Raw genomic sequence first — 22158 nt, 5'->3', positions numbered from 1 at the left:
TGAAGGCTAGGAATCTCGTACTCTACTGTTTTCTCATCAGTCTGAACTTCAGTAGTACAGAACGTTGGACAAGTTGATGGTGGTTCACTTCTACTATCGAAGACACAGATCGGAGACATGAACAGCGCTTCTTTTATTCCTGTCTACCACCGCATCTTCGTTTCGAATGCGACTTCCATGTTAGTGCTTTGGCGGTATCTTGACTAGTATATTGGCAAGAATATGGCTAATATATTGGCAGGCTAAATGTTGTTGTTGGCATAAAAACTTCGTTTCAGCAAGAACACAATCATCGTCAATATTATTTCAGCCATCTAATAGAGGGTGTGCTGTTAGTGCCAGCCTTATCGCGATTCGTTGTTCACACGCGTGCTTAACACTCGCGACAAATGGGAAGTGCAGCAGCATTTAGTGTTCTGTCGTTTAGTTTCCAGCTCAAGCGATGCAACGTAGTCTTGTGAAAAGTTGGTTGCTGTGGAAAGATGGAGATATGTAGAAAGTAGCTCGGCTTACTTCTCCTATAGAGCTACAATATGAAAATGCGATGTTTGTATGGAGTCAACTGAAATAAACTCATTATTATTATTATTATTATTATTATTATTATTATTATTATTATTATTATTATTATTATTATTATTATTATTATTATTATTATTATTATTATTATAATGTTCTGCTGCAAATTGCGCCTTCTATGATTCACTCAACATGCAGATAACAAAACTGGCAAGATGCGTTGCTTTTGATTAGCAGCTGCGTCACAGACACAGAAACCGCTATGTGGCAACATTCTCTACGCATCCGCAAAGTTGCTTTCTTCTGGGCGGTGCGATGGTCGGCTTAGGCGCTACGTGACGTGCGCCTTACAGAAGGTTATTGACCCTGGGTCGGAAATATCAATTTTTATGTTGTAGCACAAATAGCTAGCAGTGCCTGTATGATATCGATGGCCTGTGTTTTATGTTAACTTAATCCGAAGCGCTTTTTTATTATTTTCATAATAGCCCGGCTGTCATGAAGCCTCTTCGACGCGCCGTCCGCTGTCGACCATTTCATCATCTATCACTTCTTGTTTATTGGTATCGCTGTCCATATATCGGCCGGGCGATCGCGTGAAATCTCTTCACTTATACGTACAAGTATCGAGAGTTCACTGAAATTTGACAGCTCTTGAGTAAATTTCCAATAATCCAGACATCCTCTTCGATCAAAAAGCAGATGCCAAGTAGAGTACGGTGACAGTGCAGCGAGAACGTATTCTTTTCAATCACTCTCAAGGTCTGCAAACAGAGTTATTCGTGTTTCAACGGGGCATTCCACGAATTAATTAAGCCGTATGGTGAGAGGCTCCTGTTTATCACTGCCTTGTGACGTATACGATTTCGGAAAGAAGTAAAACTTGTCATCGAAAGTTCTTTGGTTGGTCACTCAGCTCATGCGAGGAGTGGGTTCACTAAGAAAACATGATTAATCATATGGTCCTACATGGTGTAACGCATGCGCAGGCAGAGATGTACATTAATTTCTCAAGCTTACAAAAATAGGTATAGAATGCAGTATGTTTCTCGAATAAAGGTGTAATGACCTCCAGTTTCAATGTCCTATATAAATTCACAATGCTGTAAAATTTGGTTTTCTGGCGCTGACGTCTGAAGTGTAGAATATTAATGTCTACATTAACATGTCACAATGACTTCAAAATAATTCAAATTTGATTTTTGAACCACTGGGTTGTTTACATGTCAAGTTCTAGACCATCTGAATTCTTATCGTGACTTTCCGTGTGATGCTATTCATTTTGCCAGGTTACCTCCCAATCTCGCAAAAAATAGAAAGATTGAAAAAACGAACTTTACAATTCTTTGTATCTAAAAGCAGCTTCAATTTTGCTCACGTTCTTCCTAAATTTGTTAGATGCAGCGATACGCGTAAGTTTTCCACGGAACGTCCCACTGAACGCTCGCAGCGACGAAAAACGCCGTTACATTAGAGATGTGAGGCTGTTTTCTTGCTTCAGAAGTGCAGTTCTGCACGACAAGACATGGGTGTACCCAGGAGATGTTATCGTAAAAAAGGCCAACGACGCACAGCAAGAGATGCCCAGACACGCTTGCCTTTTCAAGTGTGTAATGTTTGCGACGAGTAGAGGCATGAAAACAATTGCGATGCCTCCGGGTTCCACATAATATTTAGAGTGGACGTGCTGTAACGCGATGGTGCACTGATATTTTTTTTTTCCTTTTGCCCTGAGAGAGAGAAAATGATTTAATGAAAGGCAGGGAGGCTAACCAGGACTGAGCCCGGTTGGCTACCCTGCACTGGGGGAAGGGAAAAGGGGAGAGAGAGAGATTAAGAGAAGAATAGAAAGTCCGCTGTTGATATCGCCGACGTAGCAACAGATCTCTGTTCTATCACTGATGATCAATCAGTCCGGATCATAGATGGTCACTCAGTCCGGTAGTTCTCAAAAATCGCAGCAGCGCTTTTGTGGCTTTTTGCAGCTGTGATATCCGAGGCCTGAGATCTCAGCACAACCACCAAGCTGTCGTTAGGAGATCTGGATCCTTACGGAGGTAATAGTTTCGTATGGTGTTCCTGTCCAACGATTCACGGAGCATAAATACTTAGCCTAAAGAAGTGGCATAAATCTTACGTACGCTATTATTAAGCACGCACGTTAGCGTATGTAAATAGTCACTGCGACCCGTAAGAGAATGCGCACCTCCGGCATCGCGCAAAAAATGCAATTGTTGCCGAGCGAAGTGAAATTTCTTGGGCAGGGGCGGCTATTATGAACAGTTTCCGGACACTGTCAAAGTCCTCCATATTGTCAACACATCGTCAAAACCGCCGTATTGAGTGCCCTGACTGCCTCACACTGAAAGCGCACACTTATTCACACCAATATCACACCTATTCTCAGTACGGTTGGTGGGCACATCGCGCCGGTCTGTTCCTGTGTGGTAACTTGCAATAGTTCGATCTTCGCTTTTCTGGTGCCCACTTCTATCCGTACTGTCTTTGCGAAGAGAAATGGGAAGACATCGAAGCACTGGTGCTGCGCCAAATGAGCTGCGCTGCAAGGTGTATGTACGCGTATCTCACTCTCAAGGCAAGCTGAACTCATCTTCCGCACAATTCACGAACAAAAGTTTTGAGAACATTTTTTGGTTCACAAAGACGTACTTCCTGTAGTGAAGACGAATGTCCGGCGCTGCAGCCACATCACCAGTCATCCGGGAAGCGCGAGCTCGAGATTGCCTGAGCCACTCTGGTTGAGACACGCTGCGAACGCTGCCCACTGCTCTCTTGTCCTGTGTTCGCATTAGATTCTGGTGGAGGTGCTGGGTATCGATCCCAGTACGTCTGGGTATCAATCCCAGCACTAATTTTGATTAGTGCTGTGCAGAACCTTGAGTAGGTGAAGAGTGCTCATGATGGTGTTCATGGTGTCCCTGTGTCGGGCTATGAAGATCTGTGGATGTTTTCACTTTCTTCCGTACCTGCCAACCTTCGAACCTTACAATTCATAAAAGTTTACTTGAGGTGGGGGATGGGGAGGGGTGTGGAAGGAAGTTGGGAGATAGCACGGATATTTTTTGAAGTTTTTCAACGATACATATGCGTCTTTTTAGGGATACATACGCACTTCAATAAAGTGGATTTAACTATAGACGCAGCACGTCGAACGGTATCAAGCATGAACAGCAAGGAATGAGAAGCAACAAACTGGTTCTAGATCACAGTGACTTTTTCAGCAACTTAGCTGTGGCCGATTTCACTTGCTTCCGTAACTTGTTCGTGTAAACTTCCTCGAAGCAAGTACTCCTCTTGCATTCTTTCACCATACGGCTTCCAACGGAAGATACGTAGACCGACGTGGGATTCATTTTCGCAAATGGAATTAACTTCTCGTAAAAAAATTATTCTGGCGTTCATTTTTTATGTGCCAGAACCCCAGAATGATTATAAGGCACGCCGTAGTGGGGGACTACACATAATTTAGAACACCTATGATTCTTTAACAAGCACCCAATGCACGGTGCATGGCTGTTATCGCATTTCACCTCCATAGAAATGCGGCTGCCGCAGCCGGGATCTGATCCCATGCCCTTGGGCTTACCAGTGAACCGCCAAAGTCACGACGCCATTACGCCACCACGGCGGGCAATTTTTTCGTAAAACATGACGCAGTATTCGTAAAATCGTAAAGCGGGCCCAAATTTGTAAAATTTACGAAAGATTCGGAGAGTTGGTCGGTGTGCTTTCTACGTAGCAGATCCATGTTATCGGTGCCCGTATAAGTCGCAGACGCGGAGCAACCGCTTTGGATGCCGCCGAGCTTACAAATCTAGAGTTAGATCGAAGGCAAGGAGAACACCGAGAGCGAAAAGCTAAATATCTGAGCGTCCGCATTGTGTGCGTACGTTATGGTTTGGAGGACTCGAATAACGTTCGCCGCATGCGCAGTATACAGCGAGAGCGATATAACTCAGTCTTCCGCTACGCTGTAGCCCATGTTTGCATTCACTGTACGAAAAATGCCTGATGTCATGACCAGGCTGCGTTACGTACGTTACATGCTCATGTATTTCTTCACGCATTAATGCTGTCAAAAGAATTGGACAGAGCTGTGTGCTTTGTGCACGACCTAAAATCTTTATGAACGCATGTGCTTGTAACAGGAATAAAGAAAAAAGAAAGTGACTATAACTTTTGAGTTTTTGCTCACTGCCCTACTTATTTCTTCCTTTGCGGGATTTTTTTTTTTTTGCCTTCAATAAAACTTTGCTCCGAGAACAGCCCACGTCGTGGCTCCTTCTTTTCTCATCCTTCTGGCTGAGTTGTGTCGCGCTACCGAACTAAGTTAAGCGCTCAAAATGTAACGCTTGATTTGGCGTGTTATTTTCTCGGGGCAAGCCTTCTAGGAGCCTCAAAAACAGGCGACAAAAATGTTAAAGCGTGCAATATTTTCTGCCTGCATGTTCAGGGGCTTCAAGTTAGCACCCTCTCTTTTTAACATTGAAGTTAGTTGTGATCGCTTTAGGCTTAGAACGAGAATATAAAGGAAGGTTGTTTTTTACGGCTAGCCGTAACTGAATAGATATTATCATTGCCACTCTTAGCTGAGCGAAGCTGAGGCTATAAGGCTTTATACTCATGCAGCTGTATAGACATGAAAGCGTTGAGTACCATTACGGCTACATCCCTCAATTAAAAAAAAAACAGCAATTTCACGATGTTTGACTTTACGGTGCCAGAACAACTCGAACGAAACACAAGGACATAGGCAAGAAGACGCGCAGGCTCGATAAACCCTGTCGCACTATAGCAGAAATCTGTGTTTAAGCTATTTCGAAACGTCGTTCTAACTGCATGACAATTCTTTCAGAGACACGTTATCGCGAAGGTAGCGTACGTCAATGGTTTCGTCACTGCTCGTTTCTATCTGAATACGAGATTCCGGTTTCGCAGAATCGAAGCTTTGCTCCTTGCAAGTGAAACGGTAGCTTTCTGAATAAAGCAGCATTAAAGTCTGTTGCCGAACGCTTTTTCGTGTAAGCCGTGTACGTGAGCAGCAAAGCATAACAGCTGTAGTTTGATTTTATAGCGTCGTTGTACGATTCACGCAGGCTTTAAGTAATAAAGCCAAGCAATTATACTCACTTGTCTCTTGTTCCATAGCCATGTGGTCTTACTCCTGCTGTAATAAGGACCACCACGAGAGGCATACCTGCCAAGATGTAAAATGTAAAAGTCAAGGCACACATAAAAGTAGTGGAATAATAATTTATGCTTTGCATGAATACAAACGATACGGGGGTACGAGCGGCTCGTCGTCGCACGATAGCAATAAAAAATAATTAAATGCTAATGCCAATAATTAAAGAAAACGCTCACGGACAAACAGTTGTACAGCGGTGCTGCTACCGAACGGTTCACGTAGCAGAAACAGTGCGAAATTCAAGCAGCTGTATGGATTCCCTCCCAAGTGCAGTTTCAGAGGCGAATAGCAGCAAAAGAGCAATCCGCTAATAGAAGTGCAGATAAAGAAGAATGAGTCATAAAAGCAGTTCACATAACCACACTTCTCTAAAGATGTGCATGGAACGAAGCATTAGTTGCAAGTCGTGATGTTGCTACTTTAAAAGAATCCGGACACAAAATCTGAAAATTTTACGAAAATGCTGAAAATGAATCCTCAGTGTGTGATTACACCGAAAAGAAGTAGTCAGTTAGCTCCTTTTTGAGCCGATGGCTTTATTTTTGGCGTTTTTGTGAGCGCGCGCCTCGCCGCCCGACCCACGGGAGTTGGACGGGGTGACGTCACGACACCCTCGTCGGATAGCCAGCCGGCCGGCCGCGGTCATTCGAAGCTCGCCGATGCCGCCGTCGCGAGCAGGGATTCGAGTTCTGGTGTCTCTACCAGCGATGAGTTCACGTCTGAAGACGAGGACCATTCCAACTTGGAAAGATATATTATCGCTTACGGTTACGAGCCTTCCGCGTCAAGCGACGAAGTGCAGGCGGCCGTGGACGTGCCGGTCAGGTTTTCCCGAACCGTAGCGCGAAGATTTCGCACTGCACCAGACACTTGTGCAAAAATTATTTGTCATTTCCCCTGCAAACTTGCTTTTTCAAGAGCGCACGCAGGCGCGGCAGCTGCGGGGTACTTCAGCACTCTGTGGATGACTGAAAAGTAGTTTATGCCGTCGGCATGAGCAAGTGCTGTGAAGTATCAGTACCTCCGAGACTCTCACGTCCACTTCGCCAGCCGCCCAACAGATGGCAGCACGTCTGGCGTTCTCCATAGTTTTTCCCGCTTTTAGCCTGTGGAGAATCAGAGCTGTGTGTGTGTCTGCCCCGCTGCCATGTAGGACTGATCTCGTGAGTCGCGCTCGAGCGCGCTAGCCTTTTATTATTTTGCTTCTTTGCCAACATTTTTGAAGACATTACTGCCTTCGTGTCCAGCCTCGGGTATCTCACCCAAGCCTCGCCCTCAGACTGCTCAAGAAGGCTGCAAGTGAACGAAAACAGCACCGACATCTTTTCGCCTCCTCTTTTCAAACGCGCCGCTGATCATTTCTGCCTTGCGTTTTCGTGACAAGACTGATGGCACAGCGTCAGGCTTTAGGAGTTGCCTTTTGAGCGGAATGTCGAGGCTTTTCAGCACAGCCGGGCTGGTCACATAATCATCGTCGACGATGTGGTCCGCGCAAATGAAATCATCTTTTAAAGGTCTCCAGGCTGGGCGTGATGGCTGACAGGCAGGTATCCAAAGTTTACGCACCTTCTCGTCTCTGGGAAACGTGACAGCGACGGCGTGTCTCGACCGACGATGCTGTTACAACAGCAATGTCTGGGCATTTCGTTCCGCAGCGACGAACACGTCACGACCAAGCGACGACCGCGAGAAGGCTAACGTAAGACGCACCACCTGCGTAGAGCGCCGACGGGGATAATGTTTCAGACGGACAACGTGCGAAGATCGCCGAAAGGGGTTAACCAAACGCTGCAAGGGACCGACACCCCCAGACACACTGCGACGGCTGTGGCCAACCTTAACCACGCGCGTGCGGGTGGGTGTTATGAAGTCAAATTTCAGCTTCTGCCGGCGGCCGCTTGAAAGCAAGGTGCAACAGAAAATCGCAAAAGAAAAAGATGTTTCTGGTTCTTTTCTTCAAAGCAGCTTGTTGTATTCGTTATTTTCAACAGTTCAACCTTTGTTCCGTCGCAAAAAACCATCCGCCAACTTTTGTGTCCGTATCCCTTTAATACACGCACTAGAGTTTTTGAGCAATAACAACAAATGGACCAGCTTGGAATGATTGTCTACTCGGCGGTCAGTGCAACTAACTAGACGCAATGACTAGGAAATTCCTTCTTTGTAGTTGACAGTGTACGGCTGCGGTAGTTACAGCCGCAAATGATGTGATTTGATTTACACGATAGCCATATGTTGTGAGTAAATTTTAATGGGTATGGTACGCGACCTGAGGCCTCACCCTAGCTGCGTCATGCCGTCGGCAATATAGATCGAAAACATGATCATATTGATCTGCACGGTCACAGATACTTGTACAGTACAGACTTCCAACGCTTCTAATTCTTATTCTGACTCTGATGATAAGTATAACTTGCATGGCAGAGGCGAAAGCGGCATTGTAAGGTTGAGCGGGCATTGCAGTAAACAATGACTTTGTTTTTATTTCTTTTTATCTCACATGGCGAGTTAAAAACGTTCTTTAGAGACGATGACAAAGCAGCAAGTATTCTTCCGGTAAATCACAGGAAATAAAATACACTCACCGTGCGTGTTTACACGTAGCTAAATGATTTGCCATCAGCACTAAATACACTCAAGATGCGAACTTTATACTTCCGAAAGGCATACTGTCCTAAACGTGTGAGTTGTAGAAGAGGAAATAAAACTTCTGCTTGATTTTTCTTCGTCCTCAGATTCAAAGGCGGTATTCACGACTGGACGCTTAACATTTTCTAGGGAAGTAGACTATACTTGGGAAGTGAGGCGAAATCAGGGAGAGCGTTGAGCGCATCACGACCACAAATACCCTGAAGGTCGTAGAAGACAAAGCATAAATATCCTGCTACGAATGTCAGCCGCTTTCACTGGACGCCGATGCAAGTCTTATATTAGTCGGACGCCTGTGAATGCGTTTCTTCCTACTAACTTCAAATCCTTCTAACACTAACGGGTGGTACGACCCCTGCTGTGTCTAAGACTTTAAATTTAACTTCACGGGGCATATAAAGTTGACGCCATGCTGGTACCTATACCTCTAAATGGGAGCACATTAAAAAAATATATTTCTGGCAAATTCCGGATAGTTCTCAGCTTATAATGGCACATAGAGCCGAATGGTTCTTGGTGGTAAGGGAACTTACAGTGATATATAAATGCTTGCAGCAGTAGATTTTTGGCTGACAATGAAATTTATGAAGTTTTCTTTATATGTTTGGCATTGTGCGGCTGCCAAGCACTGTCTTCGGGGCTGGCGGGCCTCGTAAAGCTACGAAAAAAACAGCTTTTCTGCGCAGTCGTCCTATCTGTATGAGTGTAAAAGATGTATGAGTGTATCTGTATAAGTGTACAAGATGGGAAATAAGAAGAACCTTATTGTGTAGGCACGCTAAGTAAGCAGACAGTGCTCAAAGGTGACTTGGAGAGTTAACTTGGAAAGCCATTGTCATCGACATCACCGTCAATGTCGAAATCACTTAAAGCACGTGGTCGATAAGTAGGCTTAGTGAGCCGACCTTTATCTGGTAAATTACGTAGTGCCGCATGCGTGATTGCACTAAACTTATACGTAATGAGATCTGCAATCATGAATATGCATTGGTTACGAGCAAGCTGCTGAGACGACGCGGCTCCAAACTTTGATGTATTGTGATCCTAGAAGAGTTGTCGAATTGTGCCGAGATTTATCGTTGCAGGCTGCGCCCTCAGCAGGAAGAAAATCGGGCATGAGATACGAGATAAACGTAACTGTTTTCTCAGCGGTTATAGGCACAACAGTGCAGCAGTTCCGGTTTCTTTCATACTATTTGCGGTATCTTAAACTGAACGATTGCTGAGTGTCTGCTCAGTATAATAAGTTTGTTGCTGGTTGGCTTCCCACAGCAGATATTGAGTGGATTCTAGTGAAAACTGAACCCTTTTTTACAGGAACCTAGGCAAGAATAAATGACATAGCTATTTGAAACTCGAAGGCATTGCCATCTTTCGACGGGTCACTGCGTTTTCTAATGTTCAAGGGCTCTGCTATTGCTTTGTTGGAATTTCGTAAACTGGCTCTATGAGCGTATCTCAGAAGGCATAACTCTTTTTGTATAATTTTCGAAGCACTCCCCATCGTGGTCGAATTGCAGACATAGAGTTGTAAATGAACTGTAATTGCATTGTTCTAGGACCGACGCCGACATGCGACATGCCTGGTAGTCTTACTGAAATGCTGGTAGCGAAGGCGATGAAGGGGACGTGAATATTTACTTTATTATATGTACCCACCTCTTTTAGGACAAAGTTTCTCTGATACTGCAGCTCAACGCATGTCTTCCTCTGATAGCACGCTTTCTCTTCCATGTGTACTCAGTGCCGACCCTCTGTAGTCTCCGGACAACAGGTCAAAAAGTTATATTTCTTAATTGAACACCTCGTAATCGCCATATCAGTCCGTAAAGGTATTTAAGCATTTAAGACGCTGCTCTTACAATCAATGACGGATTTTGAGGCCTGGGCCGAGGCGCAGCCGAGCTGTTAAAATATCACCAGCCCTTTCCCTGTTGAGAAAATGGGGGCAAGCGAAGCTTGTCGTGTGTGTATCTGACCTTTATGGTGATTTCCTTTCTTTCTTTCTTTCTGTCTTTCTTTCTCTCTCTATTTCTGTCTGTCTCTCTTTCGATCATTCCTTCTCTCTTTTTTTTCTCTCTTCTTTTCTTTCTTTCTCCCTTTCTCTCTTTCTTCCGCTCTTTCTCTTTCTTCCCCCTCTCTCTTTCTTTCTTTCGCTCTTTCTATCTTTTTATCTATTTCTTTTTTGGTCCTAATGTGTGCCATTAAGCTTGGACCCTTTCTGCACTATCACCAGGACCGGCCCACTTTTCAGCGTGACACCACCGCCGAAACTTGTGAGCACCAAGCACGTACTTCCCTCCACCTCCCGAAATTGATACAATGACGTCCGAGATCTCTCCCGCCTTACCCCTCCTCCTTATCCTCGAAAAAGAATTCTTGGCTGTGTTCCTGCTGTGCACATTGTAGAAGAGACGAGCCAGAAAACTACCTTGTTTATCAGCTCTGATATTAAAAACTCGGCAATATGATAACGCAGAAATGAACTCGAAGTTGGCTGCTTGCTCTCCACAGATAATACAAGTGCACCACCATGCTGTTTATTAACTATGACTATCAACCGTACTAATGCTGCAGGTAAAATTATAATTTTGGTTAACGCTATATCAGGCTATTGTCCTATAGCTCACTCTTTCTGAACTCCGTCTACATTCCGTTCACAAGAAAAGATAAGTTATTAGCAGAAAACATCAAAAGAAGTAACCTCTTCTATATTATCATGGACGGCGTCAACATAAGGCTGCAGAATTTGTGGCCTATCCCTGCAATCCAAGTTCATTTTGCAAAGAAGAGGTCTGGAACAGTTTCCAAGCGGACTTTCTTCAATTAATAATGATGTGCATGTTTTGTTTTTCGTTTTATCAATGGATATTCAACTAGGCTCAGTCAGTTGCTGCCACATACCTTGATGCTAATCGCGGAATTCGGGGCCAGCATCACCCCCAGTTGTTCGCATACCGAGCATCCCCTCTCGGTGACTGTCACCGACCTGGAAATCCTGATGTGCACGCAGTTTAATCCTTTAGTCCTTATTACTTCTCTATCCTGATATTACTCCTCTATTCCCGATGTGCAGCTTACTCCTCTAGTCTTGGTTGCTCATCTATCCTGAGATTACTCCCCAACCCTGATGAGCAGCTTACTTCTCTAGTCGCTGATTACTCCTCTATCCTGAGATTAATTCTCTAATCCTAGTGTTCACTTTACTCTAGCTGAAGGCTAGATTCTTTTTCAGTGCCCCTTAAAAAGGGATCATGTGAGATTTTGACACATGCCAAGCAGCCTGATGAAACCACAAAGGAGCTCACAATGATTGCACACGACTTGCCATATCCAAAAATATAGTAGCGCAGGTAGCGCTTCCTCCATGTGTCGAACACCTGTTACGAGGACGAAGGTGATGTGGAAGCCCTCCAGAAGGATCCACGAGAAGGCGGCCAAAAAGAAATAGTGGAGCAGCCCGGCCACGGCTGCGCACAGAGTCTGCGCACAGAGCAGTGGCGGCAAGCCAGCAGTGGTCGGTAAAAGGGATGGAGGGAGAGAAAGAAAGAAAAGACCAGAGTCAGAAGGTGTGTTGAGTTCAAGAATGCTTTATTCAAAACAGCACTTTATTATTACAACATCAACTTGCAGGAACAACATATTAAGTGCCACATATATCCGCGTGACTGCAGTGTACCGAAGAGAAATAATGTTCACCTGGTCTCGCTAGTGCACGACTGCGCACGTTTCCGCTCGACTAAAAGTCAAGGAACGAACTTAGTACATCACACATTAATTTTCATGGCCCTAAATGTAATAATTCCCTCAGTAGGACTAAAAATAATACAACGTGCTTTCAGGAAGTGTGCGCAAAAGAGTGCTGTATTGCACGCTATGTACGAAAAGTATAAGCACAAGATACTACGACACGGACATCTTTCTATTTGTAGGTGTGCGCTTTCCCGCCATCTTTTAACCTTGAGAGCACACAAGCTTTATAGGTTAACGTTGAATTTCTAAATGCATGGTGACTGTGTGTCTTTATGACAGACGATGCCAGGTCACAAAAGCACGCAAATTTGGAGGTTAGTGCAGTGCAATAACATTTTTTTTTCTAGTGGTGCTTTCCACTTTTTATGTTTAGAGATGACTTCTTATCGTGTTCTCGAGAATAAAAGAAGCCAGTGAGCTTTCGAGCTGAACACAGAGGCGATTTCACGTAACCCGCTTCTATCAGGACAGCAAGCGTTGAAAAAGCGTAGATCAGTTCGTTGCAGATGGTTGCAATCTCTACCTTGTGCTTGGTTTGGTCGAGTCCGAACATGAGGACAACTTCCGCAACGAGGAGGCAGATGCACAGGTTCAGATGAATTGATGTGCGAGTGTTGCGGAGGGACCTAGAAAAAACCCCCCAAAATACGAAGATAAAGTTCGATCACGCTATTGAAAAGTTTTTGTTTGCTTAGAAGGCGGAACGAATTATGACGGTTACGTAGCGTAGCCAACCTGCAACTCCCCTTTAAAACTATAAAACAATGAGGAATATAATTTGGATACGCACACACGAAATAAAAACACTGTGCCGGTGGCGATCGAATAACTGTCTATCTGTCTCGCTTGTACGTACTTTTGGCGTCTAGTTTGACCCCCCCCCCCCCCTCCTGCCCCTTGTGAACCATTGTTCACGTGACCTCTAACATTGGGCGCGCGGCAAGACTTCGCGCATCAAGCCGCCATCCTTCTCGATTCACTCTCCCGCGTTTTTCCTCGTACCACAGTATACGGTGCGCGGGGCGGAATATCATCTCACTTGGGCTTTATATGAAACATCAAGACAAGTAGTTATATAATTTTTGAAACATGGGATTGCGCGTTTGAGTAAAATGTGATGTGCTATGTGCGAGTACCTCGTGTTGCCTACGAGTAGACTTTGCAAGGCTGCTGTGATAGTGCCGCGACATCAGCATTGGGGCACTGTCGACTTCTTTGCTTAACAAAAGCTAGATTAAGGTTCCACTGCGAGAATGCTGCAACAGATACCGCGCTCTGTTCGGTCACGCGTCTGTTATTTTTGCTTGCTGAACGAATACAGCGGCTTAACAATTCTACTGGTGGCAGCATGTGTAAACTCAGCTTCAGGGTACACGGTGTATTTCGAATGATCTGAGGCCAATGATTCCCCTCTTGTGGCGGAATATTTTACGCATCCTCCTCGAGCTTTATGCAACCATGTCGCTTTAAATGTACCACGAACACTGATTGAGGCACTCTGAAAACATTTCTCACTAAGTATCTTGTAATTGTTTATAAAGTTAACACATAATAGTTTAATACTACGAACACGTATTGCGACATTCGCAAACAGTTTCCCATGTGGCTCTTTTGTAGTTGGCTTGTAACCGAGCAGGCATCCTCATTATGCAGCTCACCTGAAGCAGCCAAACACAGTGACGCAGAGGCAGAGGCAGAGAACGGACGCGCTGCAACCTGCCCAGGTGATGACCCTGAGGGGCAGCGTGGACCGTTCGTCTCGTGACAGGGCTCCGCGTAGGTCCATGAGCACGGCGAAGTTGGACAGGTGCTGGCAGAAGCAGATGACGTGAGTGCCGTTACGTCTCCCAACCTGACAACCCTCGGGGCTCCACTCACTGGATGCATTGTCAAACAAAAAGGACAGAGCAGGTTTTGCATGAGAGAATGATAACCATCTCATTGCTTTAAGAGAAAAAAAAAAACAGCAAAAGCTTTTTCTTGCATCTTTTGTATTGTGTTGTCAACAAATCAGTATGACCGCGAATGACATCGGCTAATACTCTCAGGGCCAGCTTACACGAGCATGCATGTAAATACTCGAAAAAAGAGAAGCTTTGTGTCAGCCATCAACCGTAGCTAAATTGGTTAAGCATCGCAAATGCCAAGTTCAAGTTGGGGGTTCGACTCCTACCAATGGCGCAGTTCTCTTTTTTTCTACTTTCATTTTCTTTTTCATGTATTAGGAATGTGATGTTTATGGTTAAAAAAAGGAATTTTCTGTTACAACTATACCAAAACAATTGGTTTCCATGCATTGTTAGATTGTTTGTTTTTTGTTGGTTTTATGTGGTTAACAAACTGAGAACAATTATAGGAGCATACTTCCTATCAATTTAAGCAATTTCTTATGTTTAGTACAATATACATTGACAGTAACTCTGCTAAAATCAATACCAAATGGGAGTCGTCGTGCGTGGTTCAATACACGTGAACGATTGGTACAACGGAAGTCGCCAGTTTCTCATAAAAATATTAAAGCACAGTTCACCAGAAAATTAGGATGGACAATGGTCGACGCTGTACAGAGTGATAGCTGGTTTCTAGACTGAGAAACCGCTAAGCCATTGCCCTGCGCATTTGTTACCGGGTTAGTAACCGATTTCAGCTGTGCCCGAGTGGCAGCCAACGCACCCCCAACGGCAGCGTGAGCCGTTCCCCTTATGAGCATAATATTGCGCAGTTGTGTCAGCGCAGTGACGGTATACATTATGCAGAACGAGCAAATGTAAAATCACACGTTCGCACAGTGATGGTTGTGCAATAAAGAAACCTCGCTCGTCCTGCCCCGAGTTTCTTAGGAGATGTTGCAAAACCACAAAGAACGCGCGATGCTGCTCTGTTCGGGGTTTCCGGCGAGCACTCACGCGAGTCCGTGCGCGGAATAGCGGTAGGAAGCAAGCCTTTTTTGAATTCGCAAGGAAAAGCAAAGATAACAATCTCTACCGACCAACAATTCTGTTACAACGTGATCGACCGTTTTTTTTTATTTCTTGCCTTGCTTTCCAGATAGTGCCACAATAAGTGGGCCACGCTTCCAATGCGTTGTTTAGTGCTTACAGAATGCTCTTTTCGACCTTGTGCGTGCCGTGCGTCAGACTCGTGTGTGCTGCAGAAAAATGCATAGCTTATTATCGAACGATGCTTGAACACTGCCGGCTTATAATATTTTTCGATTGACATGGCAGATAGCAATACACTATAAGCGTCAAAGCAAGTTAGGTAAAATAACTAAGCGTGAAACTCTGGCGACAAGAAAATTTCAGCCTAGCTCTGTTAGCGGCCATCATTTTTTTAGCGGAGCTCGTCCGATGTTGGTTATCCTGCAGACCCCGTGTACTAGCTGCATTTAAGCCCTCGTACTAGCTTGCCGATGGGGGCATTTGCAGTAGTACGTATCCAGCTTGCCACCAAGTATAGCATGAGTGTGCGTTGGCCACCTCAGCGTATGTGTGTGACACATTATAATGTCACCAAACACCACCCACCTCGACGCAAAGAAAATCAAAGGAAACTTAGCTGTGTTAGCTGACGCTCGAATCAATGACCATCTTACTGCAATTCGATAATTTCATAGCTAAACTGACTGGTACACGAGCTAATGAGCTCTACTCTGGGCTTGAAGAAGCTCCCGCGCCTTCACAAGGCGATAAATTTATTTAGTGCACATTGTGTCAAAAAAGTATTCGAACATGACAGCTAGGCTAGCTGAGACGGGAGATTGCAGAATACGCTTGATAAAACCCAAACTTCAAATAGTCTTTGCGACGATGCTCATAACAAGCAATAAGCAATAAAGAGTATCACTACGCGAAGAACACAAAACGCTATCATATCTTACCACTGTCGTCATAATTCGCAAACGCATTATTGGGACCTTTTGTACTCGTACACCTACACAAAAGAAATGGTTCGAAGCCTATTGTATCAGGAAAGCAGGGGACATTTGCAATATTCGCGCTAGCACTTCGGCTATCATTCTTTTGTTTAACGATGCATTTATCTAATCATATTCATGCCTCTTAATTTTCCCGAGCGATAAATGTGACCCTGTATGACGACAGTGACAAGCGTTTATAAATTGATACGTGCTATTCGAAGACAATGATGTAGACACTTGGATTTAGTGGGACGGAGGCATAAGCGGTCGCTGGCTGATCTGAGGACGATGACGCGTCTTGTTTTGATGTTGGCGCGAGCATCCCTGAATGGACCGATAATATCAGTCCTTCCAGTGGTGGCACAAATAACAGCGATCAGATATCGGAAATATACAATTCGTAGAGATATCATGGAAACAATAACATCATGGACTGAATTTCAGCACCTAAAATTTCCGTGGAAAATTCATTGGTGTTCATCAAGACAATCGGAAGTAATCCTTACAAAATTACGTTGCTGTGTCCCACCATTAAATCTATATTTACACAGGGCTGGTCTGGCGATATCGCCGCTGTGTCAATTCTGCCTAGAAACAGAAACCGTAGAACACTATTTTTTAATATGTAGTCGGTATAAATTACAAAGAAAAAGACTTCTTGAAATACCGCTTGCTAAATTAGGGGTAAATTTAACATCAGAAACACTACTCACTTTCGGTGCCTCGGTATTTGGCTTTAGCCACAGGGACGTATTTGATGCCGTTTGTGTTTCCATTCAATCAACAAAACGAATAAAATTTTTAATCTCTACTTTTACAATTCTCTGAGAGATATTGCAGTTTTAATTCATGGCATTATTATTATAAATTATGCAGTTTAGGAAAATTAATCTGTTTACTAAAAAATTAATCTGATTACTAAACTGCACATTAACTGTAGTTTCAGAATCCCTACCTAAATGTTCAGGTGCTCAATTCTTTGCCAATCCCCCGAAGTGGGTACGAGCCATGTGCTAAGGACATCATCATCATCATCATCATCATCATCATCATCATCATCATCATCATCATATCATCATCATGTTGGCTGAGTTCCATCTTGGCCAGTGCTTGCTACCCCTTGTAAATACACCGTATAGTTTACCTACTGTGATTCCACGTAACAATATAATGTTCTGCGTTCCCCATGTAGCGACAACATCTTAGGTATGTTATTTGCACCGTTCCGTATAGTAAGAACTTGTGTTCAGTTTGGCTATTGTCCTTCATGTACTCTGCTCTGGTCTGTCATACTTTGACGCGGATATATCATGTTTCGCAATAGTACATCCATTGCACCTTGCACGCTAAGAAAGACTGTTATAATGACGATGAAAAAAAAGCCTAAAGTAAGTAAAACCTAAGTAAGCTTAAGACACGGAGCACGATAAGACCCGTTTACGCTTTGAAAACGACGACATCATCTATGGAGCTTCAGGAAGACATATGTAGATCACTGTTACCGTAATCTAAGTTGCCTGAGGGGTATACGGAAAAAGCAGTTGTGGTGGAGACATCGTGTGACGTAGTGCTCATTTAGAATGCATCGCAAATGTTCTTGTTCTGCAGAACCACCAAATAATTTGGTGGTTCTGAAACCACCAAATTATTTTTCAGGAATTTCATGTTGCTGATAAGATGTATATGTAGGCCGATAGGTAGAACACGGATACTAATTACAATAAGCGTGCGGCGCGCCTTGCTTATGTATCTCTTTACGTCTGCCGTATAGTACGTATAAAGCTGCTCCTTTTCTCTTCAAAGAGGCAGTTGATGTTTGAGGAACAGGCGAAAATCAAAAGGCCGTTTAGCCGGAAGGGTGAAGCACTGATTGCGATAGCAAGGCTTTAGCGTTGCATTTGACCGCCTTGGACAGCGTTGTAACTATACGCGCCCTATTCTGGCACCATTAAAACTTTACACGCTGTGTAGGGCCCCTAATGGCATCGCGCAGGCACCACTACGCTGTTCGTAAAGAGCCGCGTCATTAAAAGTGTATGACTTTACGGTTTGAGCACTGGGGCGCTATAACGCAAAGTTATTCAAAATGTTTTGATTCCATTTCCGCAATCAGCCGACGCAAGCATTGGGCAGTGACACGCAGTGTTGTTTGAACCAACCAATCAAACGCTCTCCTCATTAAAAAAAAGGTTACTTTTGCTTGAAAATCGGTTTTTGACGTTTGGTCAAAAATATTTCGGGCCACCCACGCTTCGCCCGTCTCTCACGCGACGTCACGAAAACCGCGAAAACTCCTCATCTAATGTAACGTGCTCACACTGTTTTTGCGTGATTAGATTAAACAAATAGAAAATTAATTATTCCCAGTTTCACACCTTTTTTGCCCTCGCCATTGGTGAAACGTTTTCGGGCTGCGCCCACTTCGCCTGTTCGCCGGTCGGTCACGCGGCATCACAAAACTGCGAAAACACACCACGTCAGAGTGACGAGTACGCATTACAGATGCCAATAATATGCCAAACAAAGCAGAACTTTTTTCGGAATAGCCAGAGACTGCCCCGTTCCAAAAGGAATTGAATATTTCGGCCTATAGATCACTCACACACTGGTTACTCGGAGCTGCCGTTGATGTATTATTTGCGTATAGCAACCATTTTGTGTGGCAGTATAAAGTTGTCAAGCCCTTTTGGCACGTTTACGACATCGCTCTGCTAACTCTTCTTCGCTGAATATCGGTTCTAGCGGCATTTTTAACCTTCCGTTGCACGCCGCCACGATTTTCAACCAGCCACCGCAAGCTAAGCAAGGGTAAGCGGGCCAATCGCGGGCCGTTTTGAAAACAAGCAAAAGTAACTTTTTTTAAATGAGGAGAGCGTTTGATTGGTTGGTTTAAACAACACTGCGTGTCACTGCCCAATGCTTGCGTTGGAGGTTACATAAATTTGACACCAAAGGGTTGGTATGAAAACAGATTAGAATAGTTTTACGTTATAGGGCCCCTGATGCAATTTTATGAATTATAGTCTGAGAAGACTTAAGATAAATGTCATGGCGCTCTGAATGTTATGTTTCATGACTTTTGTTTGTGGTATGCTATTCTCAAAATGTTGAGGAATAATTTAGTCAAGAACTTAAGGCCTGGTATGGGCAGCTTTAGTAATTGAATAGTGAAGCATTCAAACCAGCATATACGGCATGGAAAATCATATACCATACATATACCTGAATCAGTATTCTGCATCAGTATTCATCTTGTTGTACTGATGCCTTTTTTGCTTCCTAATTTCTTACGAATATGCTAACGTACTTCCCTCTTACATACCGCCTTCGTGAAGGCCTGTAAGGTATTTGTAAATAATTAAATAAAAATATATGCGGAGCTTCAAGGCGATGGCGAAACTTCGCTTGGAGTGTCCATATAATTACTATCGCAAAAAAACAGTACTCCCTCTTTCTCTTTAACCCCAATTATTGCAGCGTGGATTAGCAAAGCATAATGTGGACGACAACAGGAAGTTCAGATGTGAATGTTATCACGCAACTATGAATATTACGTACTTGCAAGTAGCTGCAGAAGTTTCAGTGGTTGGGGTCAGTTTTATTTGCCCAAAGGACCACATTTTAGGTGTATTTTTTGAGGTTTTGTTCTAGACTATAGCAGGCAGCAACAGTGCCAATATTCTGTCTCGTTGGTCGCTTTTTATGATTTGTCCGTTTATCAAAAGCGCTTTTATTACCTCTCTCTTTTCTTTTTGCCTAAAACAATGAATCGAGCGCTGCACACAAAATCAGTCTCCGATTTGAAATTTGGATGTAAAAATAGTGTGCATACAGCTCTACAAAACTTCCAAGAGAACAGACTGACTAAAAGTTACGGATTCATCTATTCAGCGGCAGCCGTGAACGCCCTGGCAGTCGTCAACGTGATCTTCCAGCAGCAAATAACCGCGTCGGCCATGGCGGGCATCTCCACCTCGGCCGAAATGTTAGCAGTGGCGATCGCCCTCGCTCACACGGAGCGTTCGGAAAGGGACTCGGTAGGGACTCCCGGGAGACATGTTGCATGTTTCTCAAGGGTCACGTGACTGCAGCTAGCCTCGCGATAATCCCGAAATCATTCAACCACTGCCATCGCCTACTCTGGTACCCGGGACTCGCCGGGGTACGCGTTAGCTCGAGGGTCTACTAACCGAGCGATGGCGTCCTCTCGCACTATCCTTCACAATATCACATCAATTTGAATGTCAAAGACATCCTTGCTCATCAGCGCGGAGTCCGCAGAAAATACCCGCCGCCTCACCCACAACTTAGCGGGGAAGAGACCGCCGATTGACGCAAAATACAGACCGGGGTATTCCCCCATATAAAAATGCTAAACGCCATGTATCCCAGTCGCTATAGGGCCAAGTTCCCTTGGTGCGGTGGCATACTGACCCTAATACATGTAACCTGGGAGTGCACTAAGCATCCTCATAGGCCAACTAACAATATCACAATGGAGCAGTGGGAGGCACAGCTCGCCCGTTCCAACTTGGCAGGACAAAAGTCCTTAATTAACCAGGTCAGGCAGACGGCAGAGGCCAGTGGGGCCCTGGACTGAGGGGCTCCGACCACCAGCTCTATAAAATGCTTTCATGTCAAATAAAGTTTATATATATATATATATATATATATATATATATATATATAGAGAGAGAGAGAGAGAGAGAGAGAGAGTTTCAGCGAACACTTTCAGAAATACTTAAAGGTTGCCTCTGGCAGATAGATAGCACAATTCTACTTAATGAGCTGGTCTACTCGAAGAGGCGGACATTACTTGTGCAATAAATTGAAATGCATAATCGAATAATTAACAAAAAAGGCTAATTAGGTTTTAAACTAATTACTTGATGGCCCATAGTGGAATTTACTAATTGTAGCCGTGGAGTTCGCAAGACGGATCAACTTGGAACGAATTCTCGGGATGACACCAGTTTCGATATATTAATTCCCGAACTTTGCGGAGAAATGCATTGGCGTTCTAGTTAGTTTCTTAACAAAACGTCGCTTTATGCATTGAAGCACAAAATTAACTGGAACCCCAATGCATTTCTCCGCAAAGTTCGGGAATTAATATCTCGAAACTGGTGTCATCCTGATAATTAATTCCAAGTGGATCCACCTTGCGAACTCCACGGCTACAGTTTGTAAGTTGCAGTATGGGCCGTCAGGTAATTAGTTAAAAACTTCATTAGTGAATTTTTGTTGATTAGTCGATTATGCATTTCAATTTTTTGTGCAAGTAATGTCCGCCTCTTCGAGTAGACCAGCCCATTAACTAGAATTGGGCTATTTGCCACAGGCAACCCTGAATAAATTTTGAAAGTGTTCGCGGAAACACCCTGTATATATATATCTGCTGTCTATTTTCCAACAACGATTGTGATAAGCCGATTGCACTCATGATAAGATACTAAGCAGAAAATAATGTTAGAATGCTTCAGCCATTACAGAACAAAAGACGTTTGCACTTTTAGGGAAGACCAAACTTGGCACACAGCCGGCTCTCCGGATCCGGAACTCCTGGTCGCAAGAGGAGATAAGCGAGTGCTATTAGTATCGAGTGTTGTGCTTGCAGTCATTTGTGCAAGAGTGCAGGCAGCGCACGGAGTAAGGGGGCCGTCGTCCGATAAAGCTGACCAGAGCGGAAATAAGCCCTTGGTGGACCTTGAGCACGACCAGAGTATCTAATGGTTACGGGCTATTAGAAAGCATTGATACTGCTACTACGTTTGCCATCATTCTGATAATGACTTGGGCGTTCGGCTTGTCTAACCAATCTAATCACTTTTTCCCAAAAACTAGTTGTTAAAATAATGCCTAATTTCAAAGGCTTAATTAAAAGAGAGAAATACAGAGATAGAATATAATTTACCATACAGCCGAATGTATGGACACAAATCGGAGGATGGTCTCGATAAGTCTGTTTTCGGTGTTACCTGCGTTTGCAGATTTTAGCTACAGTTGACGTCCAAGCATATTTTTGCGCATATCATGCACTTTTCGAAGGTCGCTGTAGAGTGGCTTGTACTGCAAGCACGGAACCACGTCCTGAATCCGAATTTAGAAA

At 44.1% G+C, this 22158-nt stretch overlaps 1 protein-coding gene across 1 annotated transcript in view; it reads right to left on the bottom strand.

The window, feature by feature from the left end:
- Window positions 1-11955: 11955 nt before the first annotated feature.
- LOC119441926 (adhesion G protein-coupled receptor L3-like) overlaps window positions 11956-22158 on the bottom strand; it is a 125324-nt gene continuing 115121 nt past the window's right edge. The window contains exons 10-11 of the mRNA XM_037706591.2: window positions 13789-14007; window positions 11956-12756 (exon numbers count right to left, since the gene is read on the bottom strand). Coding sequence (XP_037562519.2) covers window positions 12474-12756; window positions 13789-14007 — 502 coding nt within the window. The 3' untranslated portion in view covers window positions 11956-12473. The remainder of the gene's footprint in view (window positions 12757-13788; window positions 14008-22158) is intronic.

The sequence above is a fragment of the Dermacentor silvarum genome, chromosome 2, assembly GCF_013339745.2.
Source record: "Dermacentor silvarum isolate Dsil-2018 chromosome 2, BIME_Dsil_1.4, whole genome shotgun sequence".
Classification (NCBI taxonomy): Eukaryota; Metazoa; Arthropoda; class Arachnida; order Ixodida; family Ixodidae; genus Dermacentor; species Dermacentor silvarum.
Note: the sequence above shows the minus strand (reverse complement) of the source record. Positions and strands in the feature narration are given on the sequence as shown.